The following is a 26,847-nucleotide window of genomic DNA, read 5'->3' as shown; positions in this document are numbered from 1 at the left end:
TTACACTCGAACTTTTGGCTACCGTTTTTGAAAACTGAATAATCAGCCGAAATTCCGATATCAATTGGACTATATTGGTCCAGAGACGATTGATGCTTTAAAACACGAAACCGAAGTTGCCATTCATGAAATTCGAGCCCAAACAATCGAAAATGTGCTTAAAAATTGGGTTGATCGAATGGCCTGCTGTAAAGCCAGTCGTGGCAGTCATTTGAACGATATTATTTTTCATTCATAAATGACAATGCTCAATCTTCAAAATAAAAAAAAAGTTTGAAAAAATATTGATTAGTTTATTTTTATAGCCGATTCGAAAAGCAAATTTTACATGGCCCACCCTATACATACCAGTGAAAGCGAAAATGAATGCACTTTCGCCTGATCGGAAGTTATACTTTCGTTGCCTCCTAAAGAAAGCATCTGCCAGAAAAATTACCTCTTCGAAAACGAGGCACGCTGGTGGTAACATTTTGATTTGGTTAACTATGTCATTACAACAGTTTAATCTTAAAGATCCGATGAGCCAAAAAATAAATGGAAAAATATATTCTAAAATTTTTAGACCAATCATCAAGTAATCCTGATCTGAAACTTTTCAAGAATCTCTAGTAGTATTTAAGAAAAAATCTCGAATGCACAAACTCAGAAATAACTTAGATCTAGTGGCAAAACAGATGAAGTGGAGAGCTGTGCTGTGGTGAAAAATTAATTATGCCCTTCAAAAATGAAGCAATGATTCAATATGGGGATCACAAGAAAATTGTTCCACTAGAGGAATAAACCAAACGAGTTGTGTGATACAAATATTAAGACTTTTAATTACATTATGACCGAAAGATTAAGGTAATTGCCATTCAATTATTGAGAGTAAATATTAAAGGGTGATCAGATTCGAGATACTTTGTTCAATAGGATTTTTTGACAGATTGCGAATGAATTCTGTCACACTAAATACATAATTTTTTTTTATTATTCATTGACGTTTCTTCATGGAAAGCCTTACGCCTCAACAACGTTTACAAATCGTACAATTGAATTACGAAAATCGGAGCTCTGTGAAAAGTGTTCATCGCGCGCGTTGGGACCCGAATTTTGTTCTGCGATGAGACCCATGTTTGGCTTAATCTCTACGTAATTAAGCAAAATTGCCATATTTGGGCTGAAGAGCAACCCGAAGCCGTTAAAAAACAGCAGTTACAGCCATTACAGCTATTGAAAACCACAGTTTAGTGCGGACAATGTGTTGGAGGAATCATCGGCCCATATTTCTTCAAAGACGAGGCTGGTGCCAAAGTAATAGTGAATGGGGAATACTATCGCGCCATAATAAACGACTTTTTGGTATCGCAAATTGAAGCCCGTGATCTCTACAATATTTGATTTCAACAAGAAATGGCCACCAAGATCATGTGATATCACAACTTTATACTTTTATTGGTGGGGGTATGTAAAGTCTAATTTATTTTTGGATAAACCAGCTTCGATTGAGGCATTGGAAGCTAACATATCTAAAGTTATTCACGAAGTACCGACCGAAGTCCTCCATCGGATCATTCAAAATGGATGTTTACGGATGGCCGAGTTACTGCGCAGTTGCGGCCAACATTTGAAAGAAATTATCTTTAAAAAACCTCTAAATTGTGCATTTTTGTCATTTTTTAGTCTTACACAACATGCAAGGAAGAATGTTAAGCATCCTTTATCATTGTAATTTTTTTTTATTCGTTTGGAAGGGACATGCATACATAGATTAATGATCAATCTCACGACATTTGGAAATTGAAATAAATTTTTAATGTTTTTATTAAGACTCTCTCATTTTACATTACATTTGCATGCTCTGTCCTGAAAGGCCTTATTATAATGATGGCAAACTTAAAAAAAATCGTGGCCAACGAAATGAGAGAAGGGTTCTATTTCACTATATTTTTATCATGGTATATACAGTAGAATCTTGTTTTGCCTGACTAATTAATATCAGAGGTGGTGAAATTGCAATTATGGAGACTCTATCTAGAAAAAACAATATTACAATATAGTTAGTATCTCCTACTACCAAATACTAAAAAAATCTTTTTGAAATATTTCCAGAAATACAATAATTTCTTCAAAATTCAGACTGCACATTTGTATATTGTTACCCGTATTCATTGAAAAACCTGGGGATATTAAAGAACTGAAGAATATGCATTCTTTGTGTTTTTTTTTTTTTAATTTAGACTTTTTTAAAAGCAATGACAGTTGATTTGTTTAAAATTCAAGAGTACATTTTTTTGATATAAATTTGAGCAAATAGAGTCCCTAATGTAAAAAAATTTCCTTTTGCGAGTTGATTCGAGTTGAAGCCCAAATCGAATGTTTCGAAAAACTGAGACACTACTGTATGCAGTTCAATAATGTTCGTAACTTAGGCAAGTTGTTGTTGTATTCTATGATGTGTTTAGGGGAGTTCCCCAGGGTAGCCATTTTGACCCCATTTGGTTTTGCTAAAACATATTTCTACTTTCAAATACAGGGTGCATACGGTACCTGAAGATATGAATATATTGGGTAGTCGAAAAAGTCTTTTCGTATTTCTAATCAAACTTCAACTCATTTTTTTTATATTTATAATGAACTTTACTAAACCAAATATGTACCATTTTGGTCGACCACCTTTTGCCATTTTTCTTCTAGAGACATTATTCCATCAGTGTAAAACTTTTGTGGTTTCTCGGCGAAAAACTGCGACAAGTAATTTTCACAGGCTTCTCTTCAAGCCAACTTTACTCCATTAAGGGAGTTCTGCATTGACCAAAACAAATGGTAGCCCGATGGTGCAAGGTCAGGGCTATATGGTGGATGCATCAAAACTTCCCAGCCAACCTCCCCAGTTTTTGCCGAGTCATCAAAGATGTGTGTGGCCTAGCGTTGTGCTGATGGAAGACACCCTTTCTGCTGATCAGTTCTAGCCGTTTTTTTTCGATTGCTTGCTTCAATCTCATCAGTTGTTGGCAGTAAAGTGTAGAACCAATCGTTCGAGCAGGCTGGAGCAGCTCATAGTGGATGATTCCTTTCCAATCCCACCAATCACACAGCATAACCTTCGTCAATCCTGGCTTTGCGACCATTTGTTGAACTTCACCACCCTTGCACCATGATCTTTTTCGCACAGTATTGTCGGATTCGGATATCGTCTCCTGTTACCATTCGCTTCAGAAATGGTTCGATTTCACTTCGTTTCAGCAAAGAATCGCAGATGTTAATTCGGTCCATTAAATTTTTCACAGACAATTCATATGGTACCCAAACATCGAGCTTATTTTTGTAACCAGCCTTTTTTAAATGGTTCAAACCCGTTTGATGATGAATGTTTAGTGCCTTGGCGATGTCATGGCAGCTTATGTGACGGTCCTGGTCAATCTTTTTCATAATCGATAGGTCGAAAGGAGCGAGGTGCATCTTTCATATCGAAATTTCCAGAACGGAAGCCAGCGAACCATTGTTGTGCTACACGAACTGATACAGCATCGTCTCCGTAAACTTCACAAATTTCATTGGTGGCTTGCGTGGCATTCTCCCCTTTTTTATACAAAAATTTCAAAATATAGCGAATTTCTTCATTAGTTTCACTCATTTTTGAACAGCTATAACTTTTTTTCAACTTCTCCGAATTTAACACAATGTGATTGGTAGCACTGGAGATAGATGACTCCAACGATATCTATTGACAAAATACGAAAAGACTTTTTCGACTACCCAATATGTGACCATAAGTCTTTCTTTTTTTGCTCTTTTTCAGATAAGACTCCGAGGATTACAACCTAACTCAAGAAATGAAGACACATGCAGTTACCGTCGCTATATGTGCAAATCACAAATCACGATTTAGAAATCTCTAATTTTCTTAAGTGCGCCCGTTATTTCGTTCATAAGGTTAGCCGTAAATTGGAAGCATCTGGCGGCAAAACGCAAAAAGCACGTGGAAAGTTCTGACACTGTCCGATCTGCAGATTTTATTCAACAAGTGCAAGCGATCGTTGACGAGGACCAATCATTGGCAGGGACCAAAATCAATGAAGGCCCTCGCGCAAGAGTTTAATGTTTTTGAGGGTCTTATTCCTTGAGTTGTCCATGAAGATCTAAAGTGTAAGTCCCACACTATGCGCAGAAGTCAGTTTATGTCGGAGAAAAACGAGAACAGCAAGTTATCCAATCAAAACGCTTTATAAACGAAATTAAACACCCTGAAACGTCTAAGTTGCTATGGGTTTTTTTTATGATGAAAAAAAATTTTGATCGCATAATTGACAGGTGTCTATGTTCCAATCCGACAGAGGTTCCTGTTGTTATGCACACGAAGTTTTCAGCCACTGTTATGGTTTTAGGTGTTGTGAGCAACAAAAGGCATGTCATTTCAGCACAGTTCTGTACTCAAGGATTTCGAGTGAATTCTGCTGCAAATATCGAGGGTACAGATACAGCAGTGATCGCTGGGTTGATAGTGTACGCGGTGACAGCCCATACATCTTTCAGCAAGACTCTGGTCCTTCACACAAAGCGTCAGTTCTAATATCTTGACAGTTTTGGCATTTGATTTTTCGACGTAAACACAGTATAAGCTGTGGCAACTACTACAATGAATTAAATTTCGGTCGAAAATAGCATTAAAATAAAAATCGCGTTAAATAAAAATCCCCTATGAAAACCTACTATTTCTTTGTTGGATGAATCGTTAAATTGCTGATATTTTCGGTCAACATAATTGTTTTTCTGAGACCGCTTTTAAGAATTGTGTTAGTAAATTTGGGGTCGGTTCACAACGCGCCGACACCAAATCGTGTTCGACCGAGTCGTTCAAGTGAAAAAATCGCTATGCGGTCTGAAGGCTGCAGATTGGCACTTTTTTTCGAAAATTCTGCTGGAAATGCGTTATGATCAATGGATTTTTTACCGACCGAATTGAACGATTGAAATTTGGCATTGACAATGTGGATATCACTGTCGAAAGTTTTCAATTGGGTGGTGTCTCAATACTCACAGTTTCCAAAGCAATGAATTTATTACCAATCAAATTTCTCGATCGCCCAATTTCACAAAATTCAGTAGTTAACTGACCACCCGGACCATGCGATCTATCCCCACTGGATTATTTTTTGTGCCTTAAATCTCAAAATTCGTGTATTGATTAACGAAATAGATTCGCCATTTAAACAAAAAGTGGTTGAAAATATTAGTTAAATAATATGTATATATATAATTAGCGCGTACACCCTTTTTGGGTGTTTGGCCGAGCTCCTCCTCCTATTTGTGGTGTGCGTCATGATGGTGTTGCACAAATGGAGGGACCTGCAGCTTTAAGCCGACGCCGAACGGTAGATATTTTTTATGATGAGCATTTTCAGGGCAGAAATACACTCGGAGGTTTGCCATTGCCTGCCGAGGGGCGACCGCTATTAGAAAAAAAGGTTTCCTTCTTTTTGGTCTTTCACCGAGATTCGAACCTACGTTCTCTCTGAATTCCGAATGGTAGTCACGCACCAACCCATTCGGCTACGACGGCCGCTTAGTTAAATAATATATATCTGTAATTATGATCATGGATATTTATCCGATATCATTTTTCATTTATGATTGCCATACATTATTTCTATTATAATAAATATTTTAAAAATCTGCACTAAATTTTTTTTATTTTATTTAGTTTTGGAAAACAAAATCTGGTTGACAAACGTTTCCCTTGCTCGTTGATCTTTATACTTTCGCTAGTCAACCATATTTGTGCAAGGAACACGAGTATTAGTAACGGTTAAAACGCTCTCTGAGCCGATAATGTAGTCAATTTATTTCGCCTGAAGTTTTAAGAGGTTAACTCAAGGTTATCAAGGCACTTTAGAGCTCTCCACTTGAAACAATGTATTATTGATAAATTATGAATTAAATGGATCATTTTGATGTTAAGGCAAGATTTTATATTTATTCCAACACCTTTTCAAAGGTACTCGTATATCTGACTCGCTTTTCAGTATTAAGAAAACGATAGAATATTCTCTCAACAAATGATTGGCAATGGTATATGTACTTCTCAATTTTTATTCAGCTGTTAAATTTTTACTGCAACCCAATGGCGCTTAACATTGGGGTTTTTTAATTTTATTTTGAGTTTAATTTTATCATTATTAGAACTGGTCACAGGGGAGTAAGGGATATTTAGAGTAATTAGTAAAACAAATACCTACGTACACATGTACACCGCTGCGCTGCGCTGCTAATTAGCTGAACGTATCAGTGTCCTACAAACATACCCACTCTCATGAACACACACACATATGTATTATGTGCATGATTGCGTTAAATGATTTACTAAATTCGATTTCACTTACCGGTGGTGGTATTTGAAACTGTGTGCCATTTGCTGTTGGCCCATTTTCATTGCGAAAAACTCGACTTGTACGATGATTTACATCATCCTCCATCATGGTGGTGTTGCGTAGCGCCTCTTGACGTTCCTGCAAAAATGAGATACAAAATCGGGGATTATCGCGAGCTGGAAGTATGCGCATACACTGGTACAGTACAAACAAACGATTATATGAATGCAAGTAATTGTGAAAAGAAAAATATTCATAAGCACAGATATTTTAATTGTCCACTTGGATGCTTTGTCTATTGCTTCACAATGAGATAAAAATATATATAGTATGTATGTGTATATATGTATGTATATGTACATATCTATTTAGCTATTTTAGACGTTGTGCGGTTTGCTTACGTGCCTCAAAGGTGCTGAGTGTGACCAGGCTGCGGCCGCCGCGTGCGGGACGCATTGTCGCATACAACGATTTTTCGTCGTCTTGTTGCATAGCGGATATTGCAGTGATGATTGCGATGGTAATACAACGATGACTAATTAATTACTATTAAATATTACAATAGCTATACTAGCAGCTGGTACAGGGGCTTTCAAGTTTGAGTTTCTTTTTTAGATTCAAATCTAAGGCACATTTTGACTGAGAATTCATAATTTGTTTATTAATATACTTGTTTAGTGGGGGATCTACACTTTATAAATGATAAATAATATTTTTCGAATGTCACTCGCTAGCGAGCCTGTAAATATCGGCCCTTTTGGTGAATTTTTCTATGAAATTTTGGTATAATTGGAGTTCTGTCGCGATAATTTTAAGGTGAATGCCATATATCAAAGATTCAGATGCTTGTGGTTTATTCATGTAAACTCAATTTTTGAAATGACTTCACAGCAAATAGCTCAAACGCGTTCAACATGGTTATCTTAGTGGCCAAATTGCTGCAGAATAACATGACATTATTTTTGTCAGCAATTTCGTTTGTTTCGTTGGCTGTGTGGCATATTGCGCCATTTTATTGAAACTAAAGCTCAAGGTACCCGGGTGTGCAGCAATATGAGAAGATCGATACTCGTTCGAAACTCCTTCATTGTTCAACTGCTCCAAGGTTTGCTCAACATTTTTGAGCTTTTGAATATTTTGAGCAGCAAAAATTGTCAGTTTTATTTTTCAGCGTTTCCTTAGTTTTTCAACGACGTTAACCCTGTGTATTTTGGTAAGACTCAAAAAAGTGCTAACAAAAAAGTCAAAAAATCAAAGTTAATGCACGAGTTACTCCAAAAAATTCGATATAATAGTCGAGCTCACGCTTGAATATTTTCGAATAATGAAAATCAAACAGGTGTGTGGGTACTCAATGCTCATTTCCCCGGGGAGTTCTCATTGAAACTATCGGGTGTTTGTTTAATTGGTTGAGAACTATCGATATCGATAACTATGATTTGACAGCTGAGAATGGCAAACTGTGTTGACATTTCTGTTCAGTAAAGTTTGACAAGTCATAATGAATCATTTATGTAAAGCCAAACCAACGCTACCAAATTGTGGAAATTTACTTTAAAAAAATCTGTTCGCGAAATTCATAGAGCGATGTGTTGAAGGAGACGCTAAAATGTCGATTCGTCGTCGTTCTCAATTTGTTGGTCTTTGCCCTTCGACTGCGTAGAAAATTTTACCTAAGAATTTTGGCTTGCCTGTCTATAAATCACTCTTGTAATAATGCATCGGATTTTTGCTAATTGGGCTCATTTAGATTTATTATTCAGATACATTGGAAAAAGTAGTCAAAAATTTGGTCTGTTGGAATGGGCCATGCAACTGGCAGTCGCGACGGACATATGCCAAATATCATATTTAAAAAATAAATGCCATGAAATTATCTACTAGGTTATAATAAAAAATATTTCTGTTTTCTATTGTCATTTCAAGTTCTCGAGCTTAAAACACATCTTTTATTTCGTCATATCTGAATGTAGTTATGTCAAATCTCAAAATCGCAAGCCGCACAGTGGAATGACCTAAACACGTTAGCCTGGCAAAATTATTTTATGTGTTTAGAGCATAGAACGAACTAAAATGAGTAAAAAATTGTTCAGCCATGGGGGTCTATTGCGCACCGCGAGCGTGGTAAAGGGTTAAAAGTGGTATTTATGAGTTTTCTCCACTTAATCTAGTGCATCTTTTGAACCACTAAGCGCATTTGTATATGTAACGTTTTGGATAGCTCAATACTATATGTAGGCTATCCAACTTGTTTTATCACAAGACCATAATGCGCACCAGACAGTACCACGAGAGAAGTATCACAATAACAAATTGTTGTCGTTTTTGCAGTGCTCAAATATGTTCAAAGGAAAGTGAACTTGATCTGAGAATATAATTTTTCAACCGTATTTCCTTGTATTTTTATTATTAGTTCATAAAAATAATCAAATGTGGACATTGGCGTTGATTATATGCCTTAGGTTCTTGCACTAGCTGAACGATGTAATGCTTTAAACTTAAGGCTTTAAGGTCAAATCCTTACGCAAACCTCGCGATGGGCTGTTTACAAATAAGACTGTGAATTGCTGTAGATATCTTTCAGTTGAAAAATTTTGATCTGCTCCACTGCTTTTCCTTGCAGCAGAGATGTTTTTAAATGCACTGGTGCTTTCACGCCTTATGGTATACCAAGTCAGTCGTTTTAAATTGTTTGGCTAACATTTTTACTCCGGGAATTGATGTCTAATAAAAACAACCGAGAATATTCACAATTTTGTGAAACGTTTTTTCACAGATCCACGATTTTCGTAGTGACTTTTACTTATTTTTATATACTTCGCAAACATATTTTGGTAAATTTCAAATTCTTTACGTCACATGTGTTAAAAGAGACAGCACCGAACTGTGATAGCTGTCAAAATAAGGCACTGCTAAAAAAGAAACTCGAACTTGAAAGACCTTGTAATACTACAAAGCAAGACAAACGTTGAATTTGTTTAAGTTGCTGTAGAAATTGATTGCTCAAGTTATTGTTGCACATAGTGCGGACAAATTGTAAAATTGCCGCTTTTCCTTTCACCAGTTAAAAGAGCGCAATATTAAAAATTACAAAAACAAAAAAAACATACACACAATTTTTCACAATTTTAGTTATGACACTGACAAAAGTTTGTTTGCTATTTTAATATTTCTTATTTGCAGAAAAAATAAGCGTTGCGTGTTTTCAAACGTAGACTTAGTTTAGTTAACTGTGCCGAGCAACTGACGGAATATTTAACTAATTATGGTGGGCTTTGTTGTTCTGAAGTGACTAGAACATGCGCAATACTCGTACTAATACTAGTAACAATAACGAAAAAATAACAAAACTGCAAGGCACAGAAAAATGCGCAACCAAGAATATTTTTTCCCCATTTGTTGACTAGGTTTTGTTAAAGTTTTGTTTTCCCCTTTTTACAACAACTTCAGCGGAAAATATTAATATTTAGTTGCGCGCACGATAAGATAAGAAGAAGCTATGTACATATATACAGACATATGGGTAAGTATATAAATATACTAGGTATGAATGTACACATATAAATAACTTTAATAACGCTATTGGCGCACAAATAAACAAACACGCGTACAATTCGGAGTCATATCGTAGACTGAAGTAAATATTTTATTTATAAAACACCATAAAATTTAGTTGTCTATTGTTTTGAACCAAGTTATTAATTGAAGTTTCGTTTTGTTGACTGCGGCTGTTGCTGTTGCTGTTTCTGTTTCTGTTGCTGTTACTGCTGTCGCACCGCACGGCTGATTCACACTGAAGGTGTGTTGGGTTGTCTACAAGTACAACCTCGTTCGCCTACAACATTCCGACAGCAGGCAATGCAGAATGATATCATTATTTTGCTTGGTATACGAGTACCCGACTACTCTTCTTCGTGAACAACTTGAGTTCAACAAAAACAAAAAACAACAAAAAACAAATGTTAAATCACATCTACAATAGATAGAAACATCAAAGTAAATAAGCCAAATATTTATTTATAAATATTGCTGTGCAATCACAACAAACACCTGTTCAATGCAGAATTATACACACACACTCATACGATTACGAATAGACGCTTCATACAAACAGCGCTCGAAGCTCATCTTTGTGTTCGCTTATGTTTTCATATTTGTTTGGCGCTTACAGAGAACGATGAAATACAAGAACAACAACAACAACAACAATAAATTAACAGCACACTTCGCTTAGCTTTAGAACAGCGCATCAACGTTAATAATTACTTGCTTATGATTACAATGAGACGCGGTAATGTTCGCGTGACTGTCTACCCTCAAGCTAAAATAATGCAACTGATACTTCGCGTTCAGCGTTAAGCTTACAACGGATACCCTACGCCACTAACAATAGCTTAGTTAAGCGCTCAGCTGCTTAACTACCCAAACTGCTCACACTCAACAATAGGCGAGCACCTACTTAGTACCCGTAGATACTAGCCTGTTTATTTCTAAGCGCCTTCATTCACTAACTAGCGCTTTCCACTTGACTTCTTCGTTGCTCACATAGCTCATTGCTTGCAGCTTGCTGCCCGGTGCTCATTGCTCACAACTGTTGCTTCCATATTTACTATACCACTTATACATACATACATACATACATTGGTGTAACTCCACCGAGCACGTAATTCTTATTGTTAGACGCAGTGACGTTTGGTCAGGTGTTTTTCAGCTAATGCATTTACAGTTGCGGACATGAAAATCTGTACACCAAACGAGTTACTGATTTTAGTGCATTTTTGTTTTCTTAGAGCAATATGGGTATTAAAATATGCATATCCGTATTTTGAAAATGCCAACTTGCTACTTAGTGCTGAAAAACTGAGTCTGCGCAGCAAATTTGTCAAAAAACAGCAGTTGCACAGTAGAGGCTACTCCGCTCCAAATTCAAACACATTCCAGAATTTATTTATTTCAAGAAGTCAAGAAAACATGATTTCAAACTGACTACTAAAACTAAGTAATAATGAAAATATGTAAAGGATTTTCCAATAACAGGTGTTAGGTGTTAAACAGAAGAGATGATTAACCATTTTTTATAGCTGGAATTGGATGGTATTGATCTGGACAACGTTTATTTTCAACAAGACGGCGCTACGTGCCACACAAGCAACGAAACCATTTATCTTATACGGAAAAAGTTTCCGGACCATGTTATCTCTCGAAGAGGTGATCACAATTGGCCACCGAGATCTTGTGATTTAACACCTTGTAACTTTTTTCTTTGGGGCCACGTGAAAGAGAAGGTATACGCCAGGAGCCCAGGGTCGATTCAATACCTCAAAGGTGGAATTCGTGGGGATATCGAGGACATAGGACAGCCACTTTGCAATTCGGTTATGGAAATTTTCATGAAAAGGATATTGTCCTTGTGGTGGTCATTTGTCTGATGTTATTTTCCACTATTAATGGCATACCTTCCTATTTATAATGAAATAAACATCAGACATCAAACATTATATTAAAAAAAGCAAGCTTTGAATATCAAAATAACACCTCTTATTAAAAAACTCTTTATAAGGGTCCGTAAAATTAGAGCTATTCCGTTTTATTATTTAGTTATTAATATTTTTTAATACATACTAAAATCGTCCAAGTATCTTTCTTTATTCACCCGCTATCGTGTGCATGACCAATTTTTTAAATAAAGTTGTTTTTTTCATATTCTGAACCTGTGGATCAGTAGGGCCACTAAAGCCGAAAGGCTTGGTGTATGATTACCAATAGGTAAATTCTGTGCTTGAAGCCTATTGTGGGCTTGATACACCAAATTATAGAAAGGGTTTTTTTTCTAATAGCGATCGCCCCTCGAAAGGTAATGGCAAACCCCCGAGAGTATTTATGCCATGATATTGTTAGTACTTTCAAAGTTCATACCGGCATTTTTTTTTATCCTTGAATGCAAATTTATTATTGTAAGTAATTTTTTTATGAGGAAAATCAACTAATGATATCACAAAAATTCATTCTATGTTGATCACTTGTTATACTTTACTTAAGTGTGGTCAATGCAAGATGAGTATGTTTAGTTTTATGCGAATAACTTTTGCAAATACTGAACAAAAACAACTTAAACTATTAAAAACCATTTTTTCTTATATATTTCTTAAAATATAAAACGAAAATTTGCATATTTTTGCACAAACAAATCAATTTTTACCCGCAAAGCAGCAGAGCTCGCGGTCGGCCAAAGAATACTTGGAGAAAGTCAATGTTGCATCTAGAACCGTGTACGATAGGAGAGTCTTGTTGAGGCCCTATTCCTCCCGAGCGGAGTGAATAAGGAAAATAAAACCAAATTCTGGTGCATTCTTTATTTATTAAAAAGGGGTGATCAACACTTTAAAAAAAGGAGGGCCTGCTTTGTGGGTGTTAAGATGTCATTGTAATCGAAGACTATACGATTCAGCATGAATTTTAATTTATTCGGGAACAGTAAAAACTTGAAAGCTCCGTTGGAGCTTCTCGTTTGTGATATGGTAAGGTGAATTTATTATTAATTAAAATATTTCAATATAAGAGTTTGCTATAGTGCCCTCCAACTGATTACACAGGCCTGCGAAATTTAACTTTTTTCAGTTTCTAGAATGGCTGTACTTGTTTCTTGTAGTTTTTTATGCGCTGAAAACGAATCTGACCTTCAAAATGTTCCATCACGTCAGGATTTTTGGTAAATGAAGCCTAAAAGGTAAAAAAATGGCCATTTTAGCCATTTTTGATAATTTTTTTTGAGATAGAAATTTTTTTTTTCAATTTTCGACGAAAAGGTCGCATAGTACAACTCTTTAGCTTTAAAACCCATTTTTTTAAATTATTGTACGATTTTTTAAAAAAAAGTTATGACATTTTGAAATTAACAGTTTTAGTTACGCCAATAGACGTTATACCCAACGTATACGTAACTGAAACTGTTAAATTCAAAATGTCATAACTTTTTTTTTAAAAATCGTACAATAATTTAAAAAAATGGGTTTTAAAGCTAAAGAGTTGTACTATGCGACCTTTTCGTCGAAAATTGAAAAAAAAAAAAAAATTTTCTATCCCAAAAAAAATTATCAAAAATGGCTAAAATGGCCATTTTTTGACCTTTTAAGCTTCATTTACCAAAAATCCTGACGTGATGGAGCATTTTGAAGGTCAGATTCGTTTTCAGCGCATAAAAAACTACAAGAAACAAGTACAGCCATTCTAGAAACTCACCCTCGCAGGACTGTGTTATCGTAAATCTAGACCGGTTTTATGACTGTTGAATATAGGGTATTGAGAGGCTGAATTAGGGATGGAGACCCTCTGTGATCCCATTTGGCCTTAAGTTTCTTCCTCTAATTCTTAACACCGTAAAACCATGTCGATGGAATATTGTGAATAGTTGCGGATTCTAAGTTTACCAGACATCAAAAGAAGTAAGAGTCTAGACAGCGACGTAAAGTTCTGGCTAGCGAGAGGCAATGACAGAGAAAGTATTCAATATTCACCACTTTCACCTCGTTCCTGCGGTAGCTACAGAAGTCATTACATAAAAACCCAATATGATTATATTTGGCAGTGCCGTTGATGATACCAACTGCTGCAGTAATGTAAATCCGGTTGAAATTAATTGGGGATCTAACTCTGTTTTCATTAATTCCAGGTCAGACCTGTCTAATCTGCCATATACTGGACATAATTGAATGATTTAAAATCAGTTCGGCTATGCAATTTCCGGGGAAGTCCTGTGTCAGGAACCCAGATAACCTACGAGCGTTACGGTTAAGCCAGCTCATTTAAAATAGCTCTACATTCAATTGCTACTTTAGACGAATGTAAAGATTTATTAAATCTTCATTAAGCCTCTAGTCAAACTGGACTGTCAGAGTCGATAGTGATCGGTTGACCTATAACGCAATTTTTTTTATAGCTATTATTTCAACATGAAAGACACTGCAGTGGTTAAGTATCCATATACTTAGGTTCAGCTGCGGCACTTACGAGTGGATTCCATCCCCAATCTTATTATTTAGTCCTGAGTCACTAGTGAAGATAGCCACTGATCCTGGGTCAATCTTCTTAACGCAATCTCATTCAAATATTTATGGGACTCAAAGTAGAATTGTGAAGCAGTGTAATCTAGCTCTTGTGTGTTCACGAAAAAGTTCCAAGGATTTTTGAATGCCCAAATCTGAAATCTTTCCAGGTTAGGCATGCGTTTGGTCTGATTTCCTTGCAATTAGCCCAGAGTTTGACATGCATATCTATGGGGAGAAAGCCCAATAGAATATCAAGAGCTCATCCAAGGATGCCACTCTTTGTACGCTTTCCAGTTTGTTGTGATAATAAGTAAACATGTATGAGCTCTGTTTCCCAACATCTTTATCGTAATTTAATACCTAGATCAAACCACATTCAATATATTTATGCTACTTAGGTAATAAATAATATGCTGCAAAATATATGTGTAGGTATGTATTTCAAAGTATTTAGATCTCAATGGGAACACATAGAAAACATATGATGTTTCTGTGCAGCAGCAGAACTAAGGAGACAGGCGAGAGTTTTGTAGACTATCTTTGGCTTTTTCCGCAGCCATTCACAATATTTCACCGTTTATTAGAGAGACGAAGTAATTGGGAATTAGAGGGCGAGATTTGAGCTCAAACAAGTGGTATTACAGTAGGTGTCCAGGCCTAAGTGGCAGCTTCTACACCCTCATGGAAAGTGGCAATCACCGTAGTCTAATCTAACCTAATCAACTTACTATTACCTTCAATATACACTCCGCTCTAACCCTGTCACTTTCACTTTCACAGCTTCAACGCACTCAAGCATTGTTATCTTTAGTAAATATTTCACCTCAAGAAGCGTTAGATCTGATGCATAAGAGAATGGTCTAACATTGCAAGGCAACGTTTTGACAGACCATGCCGCCTAATCCGACGGAATATTTGCTATATTAGGCCTCTTCTTTTCGAAAAGCGCTAGCAAGTGGCGAATAGATGAAGCAACTGGCATAAATGAACATATGCTGGCACGCGGAAATAGAGCTACCTTAAATTACATGTGTTGGTAATGCAGTACGGCCTAGTGAGCTATAGCCATACTCGCTAGCGGCGAATCTTACTCGATAACTTTGTTGTTGCTTTCGCATGCACATTTTTCGTTAAGTTAATCGAGCATATCTTTAGAAAGAAAATGGCGAATAGAAGAGGCCTATTCAGTGGCGGATTTACACTAAGTGCCAACGGTGCTTGCGCACAGGGCGGCAGATTCTAGAAGGGCGGCAAAACTAGGAGAAGAATATTGAAAAAAAAAAAAAAAATATACTCGAGGAGCGGCGGATATTAGGGGCCACCTTAGGGAAAACGCTTATGGAGAAAATAAGAAGCTGATCTCGGATTAGTTTCTAACAGTTAGTGAAAGTTTAGACATTCATCTATGCGAAAAATAATTGTAAGAATAGAAAAGTTTATTTCTGAACGTTAATTAATCGTGCACACAGAAATAATCGTTATCTATTGTTATACAGTACGTGGCCCACAATACCCGCCAGGCATAGGAGCGATTTTATTCATTGTCTTCTCTAGGGCATACAAATTGATTTTATTCGCAATAACAAAAATATTTCGAAGTTGGAGAGAGTCCGGTTAGCGCAAATGTGGCGCAAGATGTAACTGAGAATGCTATAACGAGACAAAAAGCTAGAGTACTGAGGATTCAATTAGAGAGACTTGAGATAACATTCATGCACATTCTTTGGCATTTTTTAATAGGACTATGAATAAGTTCGTTTCGGTTTTACAACAGATGGCGTAACTTGATTATTATTCCATCGATCCACATTTCCAAACATTCATTGGAGAGCTACTGTCGTAAGGCACAAACGTCAGTATAAGTTTTTTATTTGAAGCGTAAACAACAATATTTTTACCACACTTGAAAATGTCGAATTTCGTGCCAAATAATGTGTTTTTGCGGGGAATTCTTCTTCATTATTTTAATATGAAGAAAAAAGCAGCCGAAAGTCATCGTATCTTGGTGGAAGTTTATGGTGAGCATGCTCTATCTGAGCGAACGTGCCAGAAGTGGTTTGCACGCTTTAAAAGTGGTGATTTTGGCTTGGAAGACGAAGAACGCGAGGGTGCGCCGCCAAAGTTCATGGATACCGAATTGGAGGAATTGCTCGATCAAGATCCGGCTCAAACGCAAGAAGAGGTTGCAAAAACTTTGGGAGTTGATCAATCAACCATTTCCAAACGTTTAAAAGCCATGGGAATGATCCGAAAGGTAGGCCATTGGGTGCCGTATGAATTGAAGCCAAGAGACGTTGAACGCCGTTTTATGGCATGCGAACAACTGCTTCAACGGCACAAAAGAAAGGGTTTTTTGCATCGAATTGTGACTGGCGATGAAAAGTGGGTCCATTACGACAATCCAAAACGTCGGGCAACGTATGGATACCCTGGCCATGCTTCAACATCGACGTCGGCGCAGAATATTCATGGCCTGAAGGTTATGCTGTGTATCTGGTGGGACCAGCTGGGTGTTGTGTATTATGAGCTACTGAAACCGAATGAAACGATTACGGGGGATGTCTACCGACGACAATTGATGCGTTTGAGCCGAGCACTGCGAGAAAAACGGCCGCAATACGCCGATAGACACGACAAAGTTATTTTGCAACATGACAATGCTCGGCCACATGTTGCACAAGTGGTCAAAACATACTTAGAAACGCTCAAATGGGATGTCCTACCCCACCCGCCGTATAGTCCAGACCTTGCGCCATCCGATTACTATCTCTTCCGATCGATGCAACATGGCCTGGCTGACCAGCACTTCCGTAATTACGATGAAGTCAAAAAATGGATCGATTCGTGGATTGCGGCAAAACCGACCGAATTTTTCACAAAGGGAATCCGTGAATTGCCAGAAAGATGGGAAAAAGTAGTAGTAAGCGATGGACAATATTTTGAATATTAAATTTGTAACCATTTTACGTCAATAAAGTTTCAAATTTCGAAAAAAAACCGCACGAACTTATTCATAGTCCTATTACTATCACGACTCCACGCGGTTAGTAAAAGATTACAGAAAGTTGAAATCAACATTACTAATGTAGTTAATGACTATCGTGGACTAATAAAAGTAGTAGCAGATACAAGAATGCAATTTGAAGTTTATGAAAAAGAAGCGTTGGACATGTCAGAGAGTCAAGAATATCAGACGACTGTTTCGAGAAAAAGAAGAAGAAAGTTACAAGCTGACAAATCAAGAGATGGGAAGCGATAATTTTCGAGTAAATACCTTCAATATCATACTAGACAACGTTGATTCAGAATTGAGAAAGACAAGCCAAGCAGGGCAAAGAGGGCAAAAAGTAAGGTGAATTTATTTGTCAAACTTCGCGGGATTAAAATTTCGCTCTAGCTATTTTTTTCATAAGTTGGCAGCACTGTTAGTAACATCTGGGCCAACTTTCATGCGAATGTCATTATCAGTAATATATTTACGCTTGTGTTTACCAAACGACCAAGAGTGCATTTTTCGATTTTTACAATGTCTGATTTGATTGAGCAGAGAAGTGCCATCAAATTTTGTTTGCGGAATGAAATTTCGGCTGCGGAAACGTTTAGCATGTTGCAGAAGGCATTTGGTGATTCGACCATGTCGCAGAAAAATGTTTATAAGTGGTACAGAGACTTCAAAGAGGGTCGAGAACGTGTTGATGACTTGGAGCGCTCCGGACGACCATCGACGTCAACAGATGACCAACACGTCAATAAAGTGAAGGAGTTAGTGCTCAAAAATCGTCGGTTGACTGTTAAAGACCATACTGATATGATCGGAATATCAGAAGGATCTGTGAAAACCATTTTGAAACACCATTTGTGCCTACGAAAAGTCAAATCTCGTTTGGTACCGAAAACTCTCAATTTCTTAGAAAAAAGTCGTCGCGTTGATGTGTGTGAAACAATGCTTTCAGACTATCAGGACAAGCTCAAATACATCATTACGGGAGATGAGACTTGGATTTATGCTTTCGACCCTGAAACAACCGACCAATCAAGCGAATATCGTGCTAAAGCCGAGGCCAGACCGAAAAGAGCACGTCAAAGTCGTTCAAACATAAAGGTCATGATGACAGTTTTTTTCGATTTTCGTGGTGTGGTGCACTATGAATTCCTTCCATTTGAGCGTTATGCGTCGCTTATGTGAAGCAATTCGTCTAAAAAGATCAGAATTATGGGTCCACAACTCTTGGTTTTTGCATCACGATAATGCACCGTCTCACACTGCACTCGTTCTTCGTGACCATTTCGCCAAAAATTCCACGCATATCGTTCCGCAACCACCGTATTTGCCTGATTTGGCTCCGTGTGATTTCTGGCTATTCCCAAAACTCAGAGACCATTCTGGGGAATGTGTTTCGAGTCGATTGAGGAGATAAAAGCTGAATCGAAGAAGGTGCTGATGGCTATACCGGAAATGGACTATTTGGCATGTTTCGGGGATTGGAAAAATTGTTGGCATAAGTGTATTTCATCGAGATTGGATTATAAATAAAGATTTTTCATTTTACAACCAAATTCACCTTACTTTTTGCCCACATGTGTATGAAAGGTTATACGAGAAATTTTCAATGATTACTAATTTTGGAGATTTGAATTTCAAAGAGCTTCGTGAAAGATCGGAATATTTGAGAAAAGCTTATACTTCAGACCTTGAGATTTCATTCACTGACGAAATGATTCATTTTCACGCGTACTGTTCTGAACGAAAAATAGAACGTAACTCGCCATCTGATCTTCTGATTCTTCTGCGGACGAACGAGTTATATACTGAGTTTCCAAATGTGGAGATAGCATATCGAATATTTAACACATTAGCGTCAACAAACTGCAGTGCAGAACGTTCATTTTCATGCCTGAATAGAGTAAAAAATCATTTGCGTTCAACAAGTCTGAAAACCGTCTGAATAGTCTGGCTCTACTGTGCATTGAGTCTGATTTACTTGAACGCTTGAATTGTGACAATTTAATACATCAGTTTGCAGTACGAAAAGTCAGACGTGTTCGCATTTAAGGTGATGTGTCAAAACTTGATCTCATAAAAGCAATCATTCCTTTTTTTGCTCATCTAATAAAGATTGATAATATGTTTAAGCAAGTATGCTGTTCTATAGTTTCAATTGGATTCTATTTTTTAAGATGCACTACTATATTTTATGGTATTTATTACATTTTCTTGGCACTTAATTTATAATTAAACAATAAAAATTTTGCTCAACAATAAAGGTTGAAATATATCAAATATTATTCTATAGTCTGTTAATTGATGGATAAAACTACCCAAAATTTGTTTTGTTACACTTGTTTATTGTGTAACGACGATTTTCTGTACTACAATACAAATACGCACACACAAATTTAAAAAATTAGGGCGGCATTCTTCATGGTGCACAAGGCGGCATTTTGTGTAAATCCGGCACTGGGCCTATTATTGCACTTCAAAATTTTCTGGTCAAACAAAAAGCACTCAATGGTTTGTTAACAGAAATGAGCAGTGCTTGTACTGCATTCGAAAGAGAATCATTTACGCTAAACAACTGGTGGTCGCTGGCGTTTGCACATGCAGGCTTACTTTATAGCAGTGGCGTCCTCGTTATTCAATAGCCGCACCTCGTAGTATTGACAAATTGTTTTGCGTGTTTGAAGCTCTAAAACATTATAGTAAATAAATAATAATTTATGTTTACGAACATCAATTAGTTAATAACCTCTAACACACGAACTTGTTTTGTTTTTCATTCTTAAAAAAATATTAAATTAGCATTCGAAGTTTTATATTGTAGAATTGGTTGTCGTGTATAGGGCGCCAGTCACAAAGCAGTGATTTTTATTCATTCATACTTGCAGACTTTGAAAGATATTCAAACCAAGTAATTTTAGCGTTGCAACAAAAGCCTGAACGCATCCCAGCCAAAGTGAATGATTTCATCATTCGAAACTGTTTAGATACTTACACGCAGCACCAACTAAACAGTTGGCACCATTGTTACGAGTTGAGTGCACAAGCGAAGAAAATGAAAATTTTGCCGCTTCATGGCGCGACATCACTCTGAAAGTAAACATAGCCTGCACCCGGCAGCACTTTCAACACTTACCTTGCGTTCAGTCTCTTGGAACCCGTTTTTGAACATACGTTGGTGGGCACGTTTAAATTCGTCCATTAAGGCGCTATGCTGATCCCCAGCGCCGACGCCAACACCAGCAATTGCAGAGGTGCCGGCCGCCGGAACGCTTTGATTGCAGCTATTGTTGCTGTGGTTGTGACTGTGGCTGTGACTGTTGCGCTCGCTGCAATTAACATTGTTGCTAGTAGCGCGAGCACTCAACGCGGCTGTCGCAGCCGCTGTTGCAGTAGTGGACGTAGACATTGGTGTTGTTGGTGTCGCAGATAATGAAAGCGATGAGGAAGACGGAGACAGCGGCGTGGAGTGGCAATGTGATTGTTGTTGTTGTGCCTTCACCGATAGTGGCTGATGGAGCGTGTGGTGATGCTGCTGTTGCTGTTGTTGTCTGCTCTGGTTGTAATTGTTCTGCTTGCTGGCGATGTTCATATAATTGCTGTGGCTATTCGTGTTATTATTATCGTTGTTGTTGCTGTTATCGTTACTGGCTGTTGCAGCATTTATTCGCTGTTTCTGAAATGCGAAAATTAAGCGCGCGTCACGTTGCAAGACGCGTTGCGTGTAGATTGGGTATTAGGAAATATCGAAAGTAGGTTTTTGTTATAATTGCATACTTTTGTTTTTGGAATTTAGGTAAATTTTGTCTTGTTATTAGTGCATAATTTACGTACTTACCTCTTTGCGTTTTTTCAACTCTTCGGTTATGGCACTGGAGAGTGAGCTGCTATCTACTTGGCACGTGTTTCGGCCATGTGGTGCGCCTTGTTGTTGCTGCAATTTCTGTAAATGGGCTTGTTGTTGTTGCTGCTGGTGCTGTTGCGGTTGCAATTGTTGTTGCTGTTGACTGCAACTATTGGCGCGTAGGCATTTTTGGAATTCTGGCTGCTTCATCGACGCTGAGTGGTTGGGCAAAGAATGCGTTGGCTGCAGCGCGTTGTGGCGATAGTGGCTGTTCAGATCAACTCTCTGTTGCTGCATTTGTTGCGATTGTTTTTGTTGCAGTTGCTGCTGTTGTCTTTTCGCTTCATCTGCCTCTTGGCGATGTACTTCCACAACCACGGTTTTAGTTTCTCGCTCCTCTCGCGAAATATATGAAGAGTTATTTGAGCTCGCCCCAGTCGTAGGTGCTGTTGGCGGCTGCACTTCGTGTGCTCCTCCGACTATGCTTCTTACCTTAGGAGTACCATATTCATTCGTATTTCGCCCAGCAGCAATTGGCTGTGTATTACTGACAAATGTATTATTGATGGATGTTCCTTGCTCAGATAATTTTATGATGGTCTTATTGACTTGCTGTTGGCTTCCGACTGGTTTCTTTTCATGCGCATCTCTGCGTTGTTTATTACTGCCGCTTTGTTGCTCCACCACTCGTCGACGTTGCTCAGCGTAAGCGGATTCATTCCAACACGGCGCGTTAGTTGGCTCCTCACGCACCGATGTTAAGCGTTTTGACTTTGCATCCGCCCAGCAGGGGCTCTGATCGCCTGTCACCGAACTTGCGGAACTGTTGTAGCCACTTGACTCACCCGGAAACAGATCACATCCGGCAGCTGTGCGTATGACCATCTCTAATTTGCTGGCACTTTTCATTACCGCCACCGCCTCGCTGAAGAGTACATCGGAGAAGTCTATGCTGTTAACGCTGAGTATTTGATCGCCTTGGCGTAGGCCAGCTTCGCGCGCTACACTCTTCTCTTTGGTGAATTGCACAAAAATGCCTGGTTTCCATTCGGGTCCTTTGCAGATGCCCAGTCCGAGTTTGGTGCGAGGCGCTACATTGAGCGTAATATTGATATCTTTGCTGCGTGTATCGCGTTCGGGCAGGGTTTTGTATGAACTCTCCGAAGAAGCACTGCTGCCATTGGTAAAGGCCTTGACTGCATGCCAGGATAATTTTTCATTGTCTTTTCTGTTTAAAAGAAATACAATTTGTTTGAGAGTATTTGAAACATAAAAAACTAATAAAAAATGCTAATTAGTAGATATATACAATAAAACTACTTCCAATGGGAACTAAAATATGATTTACATATCTCTTACGCAATTTGACTTAAGTAATTTAGGAATAGTTGTATTTATATTACATTATGCTTGAATAGTTTTTGTTTTCTACAAACTGCGTTCTCTGGAAGAATTTAAAATTTTGGATTAATAATACTGTAAACTAACTACAGCCTTAAAAGACTCAATTTAAATATTCCCCCCTATTACCTTCTGTCGAAAAAACTCATTTAAAAAGCGCGCGTCTGTCTAATTTTTTTCTGCTGGAATGTTCGTACAACTGTCCTCTATAGTGTCGCTGAGTTTGAGCGTGATCTGTCAATTACCATGTTTTTGGCATTCACTTATGGCATATCAGTCAACCGCAGGTAAGCTCTGCGGTTTTCACTATGGATGAAAATATCGAACAAAGAATTTGCCTTACAATTTGTGTTTTGAACAAGATTTCGTGTGCCGAATCTTTGAAAATGTTGCAAAAAGCCTATGACGAGGGAGCTTTATCAAAAACACGGGTCTACGAGTAGTATAAGGCTTTTGCAAAGGGCCGAGAAGTCGTAGAAGATTTGCCTCGACCTGGTCGCCTATCAACGTCTTCAACGGATGAAAACGTCGACAAAGTCAAGGAAGTAATGCTGGAATGATGGTTCATTTAAGTTTGAGGGACATGAGACGCGTGGCTGCTCGACTCGTCCCAAGAGAGTTGAATTTCTTTCAAAAAATTAATCGCAAGAAGGTGGCTGCAGACATGCTTGAGCAAGTGAATTCGGACCCAACGTTTGTCCAGCGCATCATAACAGGTGATGAGACGTGGGTATATGAGTTTGACATGCAAACCAGTTAACAGGCGAATGAATGGCGCTATCCACATGAGCCGAAACCCAAAAAACCACGTCAAAGTGAAAGCCATGCTACTCATTTTCTTAGATTTTCATGGTGTTGTGCAGTCAGAATTCGTTCCAAATGGTTTTACGGTAAATAAATAATATTATTTGGAAGTTATGCGACGTTTGAGAAAGAATGTGCGTTGGAAACAGCCCGGAAAGAAAACGCATGGATCTTGCACCATGATAACGCACCGTCTCGCAAGGCCCATATTGTGAACACTTTTTTGACTAAAAACTCGACAAATATCATCGAACAATCACCGGATTCAGCCCCCAGTGACTTTTTTCTTTTCCCAAAACTTAAATTGCCACTCCGCGGACGCCGCTTTAAATCGGTAGGGGCCGTTAAGGAGAATTCGCTGAAGGAGCAGAAGAAGATCTCTTCAAACGCGTTTAAAATATAGTATGCTTTGATAACTGGACTAACCGTTGGCATATGTGTATTGCTTCGCTTATTGCCTATTTTGAAGGGCATTTTGATGATTAAACAATTATTTTGCGTTTTATTGAACAATTCCCGGTACTTTTTTGGCAGAATGTATTCACCACTCCGACGGATTGTTGCAGCGAAAGTCATGCGACTTGGTATTAACGTAAAGGACCGATAACGCAATGATCGAATTGAATACGCATTCGAATGTTCGAAGAGGTAGCAAGGAACTTAGTATCTGTTCCCCTATAAACTTATATTTCTATGAAATGTAGTACGAAGAGGAAAAAATTTTGCAGAATCAAAGAATGGCCGAATATTGCGAAAATTTTTACTTTTGAAATTCTCTTGACGAGATGGAAAGATATTGGGAGTCCGTGCGCGAGGAGTTAAACTCCTTAGGGCGGCGATCTATGCTAATGATTTAAAAGTATTTCGAAACTAGATGACGCAATGACATTAACGCCCTGGAACTATGGGGTGTTAGTTCTTAACTTTCTTTAAATATCAGAAAGTGCTTTAAAGTCACTTATTCGTAAACACACAATAACTTGCCTTACAACATTTCTCATTCTTGTTTGCAAAGCTTAGATGAAATTAAAGAACTTGGCGATATTTTTTCGAGCAACTTTTCATTTAATAGACATAGAAGTCATATTGTTTCAAACAAGATGCTTTTCCGTGCTTGCTTTTATTCAATATTTGAAGTACTTCTTCTGACGTAATTTGTTTATCAAAACTATAATCCCTTGGTAATAGAGTTACATTTTCCACTTGCTGTGTTACATATGTATGTATACATAGAGTCCGGTTCACTTGATTAGAGGCAATAATTTTTATGGAAAATGTAATAATCATTTTCTTCCATAAAAATCCAACTCAGGTGCATTATCATATTGGAAGATTCAATTAAAAGGTCCAAATGCTTCACAAACCTCAGGAAAAGATGGTTTCAACAGAGCTTTATAGCTGTTTCCCCGTTATTTTGAAGCCCTACAATTTTCAATTCCAACGCGCCATAGGACGGTATTGCGCCCCGTACCAAAACACCACCTTCACGGCTGTAATGTAAACTCAAGGCCCTTTCTTCCTTTCATCAGTCATGGAAATAGTAATTGTAACGGCCCATCCAGATTGAACTTCTTCTCGTCACTAAATACTACTTTTCTCCATTTACCGGGATCTTTATTTGTAAAAAAAAACTCCAGGCCATGCAGTCCCTTGCAAAATCAAGGCGGCGTTCTTTGCGAAATTTATTCACATGTGGCTTTTTTTTGGAATTTTTTACGCTTCTGATGTGGCGCTTTTAGAATAACCCTTCGAACGGTGGATTTGCTGGTTGTAATATGTGCCATTTCTTTAATATCTTCTGTTGGAAAGACGAAATTTGATGCAATCCTAAGAATTTTTCGGGTTTTCTTTGGTGTCAAGGCCATCGCAGTTCTGCCTTTGTAGTTTTTACATTAGAAGAACGTTTGGTTTTCGATCAATCTTATTGACAATTTGGCGAGTACCTCTACGGTTGTTGAATAAGTTTTGCAGTTCGATAAGAAAAACACAATTTTATGGTGTTCAATACACTTTATTATTCAATTTAGTCTCTCTGAATATCAATAAACTTGTTCCAACGCGATTAAAATTTATGAATTCCATTCCTAAAAAGAAAATCTGGAAAGGCTGCAAAATATGCCTCCACTGCTGTTATGACTTCATCATTTGATGAAAACGCTTTCCACGCATGAGTACTTTTAGGTCTGGAAACAGATGGAAGTAGCTAGGGGCCAAATCTGGTGCGTACGGTGGATGCAACAATTCGAACTTAATTCACAATTCATGGATTTTAGCCATTGACAAAATGCTCTTGGGGCACGGAGCATTGATCCGATAACATTTTTTTTTTGTTTTCGGAAACTGGGTCCTTTTTTACTAATTTTTTTCTTCAGCTGGTCTAAAAGGTTACAATAATATTCATAATTTATTGTTTTACCAGTTTGCAAGTAATATACGTACAAAATTTCTTTCGCATCCCAAAAAACTGATGTTAACACTTTCATGGCCGATTTATAAACACGAACTCGTTTCGAAAGAGTAGAACCAGGTGCACACCATTCTTTAACTTCTTGTTTTGATTTACGATCATGGTGATAGACCCAAGGCCCATCCATAGGGATGAATCGACTCTCAAAGCCCCCTTTTTCCTTTCGAGAACACTCGAAATGTTGCTGATAAAGTCGCATTCGAATGTATTTTTGTTTATTATTAGCGAATGCGGGATCCATTGCGCACACAGCTTTCCGAAAACCAATACTTAAGTCAAAATATGGCATACATTGCGCAATAAGATGTCCAGGGCTTCTATTAAATCTCTTTTAGTCACTCAACGATTTTCCTATACGATATCCTGGATTTTTTCTACGATTTCTGGTGTTATTGCTGTTTTGGGACGTCCTTGACGTGTATCGGGTTCAAGACGTGTACGACTACGTTTAAATTCAGCAACCCATCTTTCTACTGTACTAATTGATGGCGAAAAGTCTTTATATACTTTCAACACTGCACGATACTTGACTTTTTCCATTGCAGAAAATAATGTGACTCGTCGATACGTAATTACTTCTAAACAAAGAATGAATTGACTGATTGACAAATGAAACTTCACATAAGTTTATATGAAGAGTGTACCAACACAACAAAAAAATGCAGGCTTGTAGCAACGCCCTCTCTTTTCGAAGCATTGAACAACTTTTGGTTTTTTTTCGGGACAACTAGCAAGTGCAGCACTCAGACATTAATTAAGTTCATTGTACTACACTTGGATTCCCTTTAAATTTTCTTTAAATCTACCCGATCTCCGAAGAAATCTGAGTAGATCTTGTGGGTGGTCGCTTCTTAACTTATCAGTGCCAAAGACCTCAAACCTGATTTGAACGAAGACGGGGCAGACGCACAGGAACTGGTCCGCCGTCTCATCCTCCT

At 37.8% G+C, this 26,847-nt stretch overlaps 1 protein-coding gene across 2 annotated transcripts in view; it reads right to left on the bottom strand.

The window, feature by feature from the left end:
- LOC128858349 (protein kinase 4) overlaps positions 1 to 26,847 on the bottom strand; it is a 124,300-nt gene that overhangs the window by 9,910 nt on the left and 87,543 nt on the right. For both annotated transcript variants that reach the window (XM_054094535.1, XM_054094537.1), the window contains exons 5-7: positions 21,232 to 22,465; positions 20,530 to 21,069; positions 6,363 to 6,488 (exon numbers count right to left, since the gene is read on the bottom strand). In XM_054094535.1, the coding sequence (XP_053950510.1) occupies positions 6,363 to 6,488; positions 20,530 to 21,069; positions 21,232 to 22,465 (1,900 nt within the window). The remainder of the gene's footprint in view (positions 1 to 6,362; positions 6,489 to 20,529; positions 21,070 to 21,231; positions 22,466 to 26,847) is intronic.

This window comes from Anastrepha ludens, chromosome 3 (genome assembly GCF_028408465.1).
Source record: "Anastrepha ludens isolate Willacy chromosome 3, idAnaLude1.1, whole genome shotgun sequence".
Classification (NCBI taxonomy): Eukaryota; Metazoa; Arthropoda; class Insecta; order Diptera; family Tephritidae; genus Anastrepha; species Anastrepha ludens.
The sequence above is the reverse complement of the archived record's forward strand: the minus strand, read 5'-3'. Positions and strand labels throughout refer to the sequence as shown.